This window comes from Stereum hirsutum (assembly GCF_000264905.1).
Source record: "Stereum hirsutum FP-91666 SS1 unplaced genomic scaffold STEHIscaffold_1, whole genome shotgun sequence".
Taxonomy (NCBI): Eukaryota; Fungi; Basidiomycota; class Agaricomycetes; order Russulales; family Stereaceae; genus Stereum; species Stereum hirsutum.
The window spans coordinates 3,454,819-3,462,171 of record NW_006763131.1 but is presented as its reverse complement, the minus strand read 5'-3'; the positions used below and the strand labels follow the sequence as shown (position 1 = coordinate 3,462,171).

The window sequence follows — 7,353 nt, the reverse complement described above, 5'->3', positions numbered from 1 at the left end:
GGAGGGGGGGGGGGCGGGCCGCCCACAGATCCCATCAATCCATATCAACATGCGCACGCTGTATTGTTGACTTCTTCTCGACGTTCTTGTGGTCGAATACGAGATTTCAATCTCAGTTAGGAGAACTGACATCGTGTTGCCTGCTTGAGCCTTCATGGGCGGATCACATCATGACACGTCCACCAGCTCCCGCATATTCTGACCCAGTCAATCCTCCGACATACCGTAGGCCATCATCAGTCATATTATATTCTTGTACGAGGACATGCGCGATGATCATGAGCAGTGTGGAGTCAAGTGGCAGGCTGGCTGATGCACTAATGCAGGACAAATTTTTTGAGGCTCGTCTTTGGGCATAAAGGCCTTCTCGTTCTACCTCGTAGGTTTCTCAGCATCGACACCTCTACTTCACGCCCACTTTCCATAGTGCATCACACTGTCAACTCGGCCCACGTTGTAGTAATCCCCAATCATGCAATTCCCCACCCTCTTCTTCACCCTCGCTTCCGTCACCCTTCTCTTTGGAATCGGTGCAAACGCTATTGCTGAAGATTCTAGTACGTTTTTCCCTATCCTCATCTTAGTCACTACACCATATCAGTCAATCGAACTGACTCTCCACTCCTTCCTACTACATTTCATAGCTCGCGCCTGCAACAACCACAAGAACGGCCAATCTTGCGAGTACTACTTCTACGGTAATGGCCAGCCGCCCATCTTTTCCGGCAGTAAGTCACTTTATTCATATTCGTCCCCTACCCCTCGGTTGATCTTTGTGAAATGGAAATCCATGTCTGACCACAATACTATATTCGCGAAACCAGCTTGCCAGCAGCGCGTTAACTACCAGGTCGCGACTTGCACTTGATTGCATGGGAGCTTGTCAATTGCCGCGGTTATTGTGTTGATTTTTGGTACGTTGGTTTCATCTCAGACTTTGTCTTTTGTTTCTCTGGCACTGAGCTCAATTTTCGTCTTCAGGGTTTAACGTTTAAGTCTGATAATTTGGAAGATGGAAGGCGAAATATGTGGTCCCGAGTACGGTTTGCGTATGTGTGTTCTGCGGATTTCATGAAGCAAGCCATTGATCTTGCATGGCTCCTGGTCACTGAAGATCTCGTTAAGCTCCGACCTGCGAACTATCATCCACCGTAACTCCCATCGGTCGCTCTTTGACTTCCGTCTGTGTTCATTTGTCCGCACCCGGTTGTTTCGAGCCATTTTCAAGCTTTTCCTCGTGCAGTACAGTCCCAGGCACTTCAGTGTCGGTTCACGAAGGATCGTATAGATACTAAACAAGACCGAGATACAGGAAAATATGAATAAAAAATCACCGAATTCAGGCGGGAGTTGGATGCACGCATTAGAGGCGCTCCGCCTTTGCTCGTTGCAGTGCGAGGTTCTTTCAGGTTAGTTCGCGAGTTGGAGGGTGTGAGCGTTATTCGGTGAAACGCTGGCATTCTACCACGAGTACTTCGGGCGCTGTTCCATGATGTACTCTCGAATGTACCAGTGCATGTCTAAGTACAGCCTGAGCGCAGTTCACTTCTATGTGGGAGTACGTTTTGCTGCATGCTAGTCTAAGTTGTTGGGAGCGCCGCTTGGCTTTGTCCATGTGGTATGACGAGGGGCCACAGCTAACGCGGCGTACGGAGGCCTACACATCAATGTGTAGTAGAAAGGATTGGTCGCCATGGGCGTTAAATAGTTCGTGTGTTGAAGGATGTGAACACGCCTTGGATTGAGTGTTCAGAGAAATGGGGGGCCACATCTGTTTTTGCGCCACAAGCTGCGATAACGTAATAATTCTGTGTTTTTCTGGCGTCGTAATGATCGTCCCGCGGCCACTGCTAACTTTGCTCTTGACCACCGTGCTGAGGCCAGCTTGAATCATGCGACGAAAAGACGATGTTTATTTTCTTTGATGCATGGTAAACCTCATTTTTCATCCCAGCGCTGTCGTGCTGCTGAAGTGGTAGCATGATGTTGACGTTGATGGTGCCAGCTCAGAACTCACCGCTGTTCTCCACCGCTTCACCCCCTATTTTCTCGGACAAAGAACCAGAATAAACCCTCTAAGCTTATTCGGACCTTCCGCAAATGCTGTGATGAATGAGGTATCTTTTACCGCGTTTTGACCAGTCCCTTTCAGGCCTCTTCAAGCTGGAAGGACGCAACACTGAGCTAAGAAACGCATATGGTGTCGTAGGTCAACTGACAGCTCTTCATTTTGGTTTCTTGATTTCATATGACAGACCCGTTTATAGCGGGTGATCCAAGGGCTTGACAAGGGCACATAGATACCGTGTGGCCATGGTCTGCATAGGACATCGCAGCACATGCACATACAGATCTAAGCTCTTCAAACCCCCATTGCTGTGGTGATGCGATCACTACGAAACACGATGGTCGCCCAGCAAATATTTACCACGTAGTAGATACTCCATTTCTGGCGCATACGTTCCTCCGAGGAATGAATGAAAGGGTATGCCCACCTCCATCTCACCTTGAAATTGCCTTTCTTGCTCACATGCACGCGTCCTTTAGGTGTCAATAACCACCTTCCACCCGGAGAATACAGCGCCAGCGCTGTACTTGCTTGGGCCCCGAAACGAGCTCGGATCAAGATCAGACTTCGGCAAAGTTTCGCCTAAGCGTTGCCTCGTCGGTGAGGCATATATAACGACGGACGGAAGTTCCACTGAGTCCATCCCGACTCGCCTCCTATCCGCCTCCTTTCCTCGTTTTCGTCATCATTGCCACCGTCAGCTACATAACAGCCGTCACTCATTCTTCTCCAAGGACACTGCTCATCACACTGAAAAAGATGTTTCCCTCCTTCACTCAACTCGTTCCCGTCGCGCTTGCTTTCGCGAGCTCTGCTTTCGCCTCACCCACGTTGCTCGCCACCCGCACCTCGTCCTCTGACATTGACTCCTACCTGAGTGCTCACAACACACTCCGTGAAGCTCACGGCGCCGTTGACCTCGTTTGGAACAATACATTGGCTACGGCTGCACAGAACTGGGCAAACGGATGTGTCTTTGAACATTCTGGAGGATCGCTTGGGCCGTACGGTGGTCAGTAGTTACCAACACTTCTTTTCTTTTCTTCTCTTTTTGATTTAGTAGCGCCTAACTTTCATTCTGGTGTTGACGATTGTATTCTTGTCTCCAGAAAACTTGGCCGCCGGTACGGGTGACTACCCTATCGCTTCCGGTGTAGGTGCCTGGGCTGCTGAAGCCAGTGAGTGACACACACCTCCTTTCACTCTTAGTATTCACCGCGTTCTGAATGCCGACTTGCTTCCAGCTCAATACGACCCCAACAACCCTCAGTATTCGCACTTCACTCAGATGGTATGGAAGGCTACTACCCAACTCGGTTGTGCAGAGGCTCAGTGCGCCATTTTCGACGAGAGTGTATATGGTGTACGTTCTTCCGCCTCGTTCCAAGATTTTTATTCCTGGTGGCTGATCGATTGGTAATTGTAGCCCACCAGTTACTATGTCTGCGAATATTACCCAGCCGGAAACGTCATTGGGGAGTTCCCGTGAGTATTACATGATTGCTCGTCCTAGTGTTGGTTGCTGATTTGACGTTGAACAGTCAAAATGTCCAGGCCTGAGACTCGTTCTTCGTCCTGGGAGTCTAGGCTTGTGTAATTGAATACTCTATTCCGAAAAAGTACGACTGGACAGTGGACTGGTTTCTAAGTCTGCCTTGTTGCTCTATTTGCTGTACTCCCTGCATGTCATAACAGTCGATGTTCCATCCTTTGTTTTCCAAACATCTCTTGCTTCTTCCTTCCGTCGATGCCTCACCATGTTCACCGCCAACCTTGTGCATCGACCCGACTCATGCTCAATGATCAGGATCATTGAAGGTCCTGCGAATCGAACTTGTCTCTCGTTCGTCCACTAGATGATTGTGGCAGAACCGTTCGACCCAAGATCCTGGCTACCAATAAATGCCGGCTCTCTTCAAACACATGCATTCCAGGTCATCACTCGGGTGATAATTCCGTCGCATTGACACTAGGGGACGGTGATTCGAGTCGCAAGATTAGCACAAAGTCTCGACTCAGAATCTGGTAGTACTGGTAGTCCTCCAAAATGCTAACATTAGAAGGATTACAGCGGTGTATTCCAATAAATCGAATGGAGCCAGAATGTCAGTTCAAATGTCTCTACATAGTCATTCAGCATAACACCAGAACTTCAGTACCGATTGCACAGTGTCATTACAAGCTAAAATGGAGCATGTTTGTGTTGTCGAGATAAACGAAACATGCGAAACCCGGTGATGGCTGGATGAAGGACCAGCGCAACGCTCGAGAACCGAAAAAGAAAAGAAGCAAAAGAAATCAATTTGAATTCAAAGCGTCCGGCGGTCATGCTCATGCGTCATCACCGCCCAGTCATCCGTGGGCCTGCATTTTTGACTGTGTCACCCGCCAGATCTCCATCGCCGTGGTGCTTGGATCTATACTCGGTACTCATCCTTCGCTTGGACAACCCACGCTTGTACTCAGGTTGAACTTGGGCACACTATACTAGGCGTCAATACCAGAAAAGTTACAGGACCGGCGAACTATCATGTCTGAGCCGGTCACATCTCAGGAGGTCAACATTCCCCAGGATCTCGAGAAGGAGATCCCACCCTCGTTGACCCCCGATGGGGAGGACGAAAATGACGATGACGATGACGAGGAGGGAGAGCATGCTGTAAATGGAGCTGGTGGTACGTGTGTCATATCGATAGCTCATGCTGGACGTATCGGTTCGAAGCTCAATGGTCTCGTTTGGTATGGTGTGAACAGGCGAGGGCAAGAAGAAAAAGAAAAAGAAGAAGCCCAAGAAGAAGAAGACCGCTCAGGCTCAGCAGAGCGAGCCTCCTCGGGTTGGTCTCACCAAGATCTTCACCAAGGGCATCTATCCCGAGGGAGAGATCTGCGAGTATAAGGACGAGTGCGTCTTTTCCCTTCGCTTAGTTTTGTATGCATACTAATACACTCACTCTTCCCATCTCACTCCTATCTCGACACCCCCTCCCATCCTATCATACACCTTTCATTGATAATAATCACTGTTCATCGCCACCACCCACCATCATTCATGCAGCAACAACTACCGCACCACCTCCGAAGAAAAGCGTCACCTCGAACGCATAACTAACGAAGACCCCGACCTGACCTACCAGAACATCCGGCGCGCATCAGAGGTCCACCGTCAAGTACGACACTATGCTCGCAAGCATATCAAGCCGGGAATGACGATGACGGAAATCGCGAACACGATCGAGGACGGAACGAGGGCGTTGGTGGAGGAGAATGGGCTCGAGACGGGTGTGGGATTCCCGACGGGATTGAGCCTGAATAATTGTGCGGCACATTATACGCCGAATCCGGGGGATACGTTGGGTGCGTTATTTCCTTTCTTTACTTCTGTTTGATGTGTTTCGTGTGGCGCGGTGTGACGTGCCGCGTCGAAATGGTGTGAAGCACAGTATGCTGATTGTGAGAGGTTTAGTGCTGCAGAAAGAAGACGTTCTGAAGGTCGACTTTGGCGTGCATGTGAAAGGACGGATAGTCGACTCAGCTTTCACTATGTCTTGGGATCCAACATACGACAAGCTCCTGGAGGCGGTCAAAGCCGCGACCAACACTGGTATACGGGTGTGTACTAGGATCTATTTTGTTAATATCTTGTTTACTGACTGGCGGATTTAGGAAGCTGGAATTGATGTACGACTAGGAGAGATAGGGGCGGCTATACAGGAGACAATGGAGTCGTATGAAGTTGAAGTTGGTGGGAAGGTGTACCCTGGTACGCACTTATCTCTCTCTCCTCCCTGTAGAATTTTGAGAACTTTCTCGCTGATTGTACCGCTGAGCGCTCTTCGTGAACAGTGAAAGCCATCGAGAACCTCAGTGGCCACTCGATCAACCTCTATCAAATCCACGGCGGAAAATCTGTACAGATAGTTGCGAACAACGATCAGACGAAGATGGAGGAGGGAGAATACTTCGCTATCGAGACTTTCGGGTCGACAGGGCGTGGCCGTGTTGTTGAGAGTGTACGTCATTACAATATTTTTATTCTCAATACTATTGGACTGACCCGCCATGGTCGAATCCTTCTGGCTGCTACAGGGAGACTGCTCGCACTATGCTAAGATTGTCGATGCGCCACATGTTCCGCTCCGGTACGTTGCGCACTCCTCTCTGTTTTTCTATCTCTATTTTAAGGAACCGTCGCTTACTTATAAGTCGGGCTGGGATGGGGTGACTGTTTTGTGAATAACCAGGTTAACCTCTGCCAAGACACTTCTCAAGTCGATCACGAAGAACTTTGGCACACTTCCGTTTTGTCGACGATACTTGGACAGGGCTGGGGAGAGCAAGTACCTGCTTGCAGTAAGTCTTTCTCTTGACACACATCCATTCGTGTCCTTCCTAGCCCGCAACTCACCGCTTGCACACGCCGTTCGCCCTGCGGCCACCAATCGCCAACAATCTGACCCGCATTGACTGATGTCTGACTGATCCATATCTTGCTTCTCTATCAGCTGAACAACCTGGTAACACAAGGGATCGTCCAGGACTATCCTCCGTTATGTGACGCCCGGGGATCCATGACCGCTCAATTCGTACGTTTCTGCTCTTCTGCTCTTTGTCTTCGTGTAATCATTCGCTAATTCTATTCCATCAGGAGCATACTATCCTGCTGAGACCGACTGTGAAGGAAGTAGTCAGTCGGGGAGACGATTACTGATTGCTGATATGGTTCGTGGCCCTGGATTATACGTAGATGGAGCATGTAATCCTGTGGTGCTTTCGAGGATGACCTAGTGACCATGGACTTGTACTACTACGTACCTGTACTGCAATGCATCCACGACGGACGTTCCTGTGATTCTTATTGTGGAGACAGCTGACCTTCGTGAGCGCGTCGACGTGGCTCTACGCTTCCGTTGGCTTCGTAGCAAGTGAGGTTGAAGAGAAGTGCTAAGTGCATTTGTGGCAAGTGTTCCCTATCCTGGAACTCTTCGCGCTCTCACTGTCCGACGGACGACTCAAGAAGTTGGTTGATGTGGCCCGTGACGCCACAGACGTCTTCATTGGACAGTGTGATCGGCCGCATGTGATTGAGCGAGAATGGCGCCGTTTTCTCGGAACGTCCCTTGCCATGACACGATGTCTCGGAAGGCCCACGAGAGAGATCCCGATCGGAAAGATATAACGCTCTTACGATTACCCATGGACTTTTTACCTACGTCTGCTGTGTCAACCCCACTGAATCTCTCTCCCCAACCACCTCATGCACATGGACCAGAACCTAACGTTCATCC

At 49.7% G+C, this 7,353-nt stretch overlaps 3 protein-coding genes across 3 annotated transcripts; all 3 read left to right on the top strand.

Annotated features, from left to right (window-relative positions):
• Positions 1–472: 472 nt before the first annotated feature.
• Positions 473–868, top strand: STEHIDRAFT_152160 (uncharacterized protein; the record flags this gene model as incomplete). Its single annotated transcript, XM_007299067.1, has 3 exons — positions 473–557; positions 645–728; positions 825–868. 3 exons carry the CDS (start codon positions 473–475, stop codon positions 866–868), a joined length of 213 nt encoding a protein of 70 aa, XP_007299129.1.
• A 1,195-nt stretch (positions 869–2,063) lies between these two features.
• On the top strand, positions 2,064–3,912 carry STEHIDRAFT_165060 (PR-1-like protein). The gene is made up of 6 exons (XM_007299066.1): positions 2,064–2,485; positions 2,548–3,080; positions 3,178–3,246; positions 3,313–3,431; positions 3,495–3,553; positions 3,610–3,912. The coding sequence occupies exons 2-6, from the start codon at positions 2,828–2,830 to the stop codon at positions 3,626–3,628; spliced, it is 519 nt and encodes a 172-aa protein (XP_007299128.1). The 5' UTR covers positions 2,064–2,485; positions 2,548–2,827; the 3' UTR covers positions 3,629–3,912.
• A 560-nt stretch (positions 3,913–4,472) lies between these two features.
• On the top strand, positions 4,473–6,911 carry STEHIDRAFT_90180 (peptidase M24A methionine aminopeptidase). The gene is made up of 10 exons (XM_007298294.1): positions 4,473–4,743; positions 4,823–4,970; positions 5,124–5,422; positions 5,532–5,677; positions 5,732–5,828; positions 5,912–6,078; positions 6,155–6,207; positions 6,310–6,418; positions 6,571–6,651; positions 6,714–6,911. Exons 1-10 carry the CDS (start codon positions 4,599–4,601, stop codon positions 6,774–6,776), a joined length of 1,308 nt encoding a protein of 435 aa, XP_007298356.1. The 5' UTR covers positions 4,473–4,598; the 3' UTR covers positions 6,777–6,911.
• The last annotated feature ends 442 nt before the right edge of the window (positions 6,912–7,353 follow it).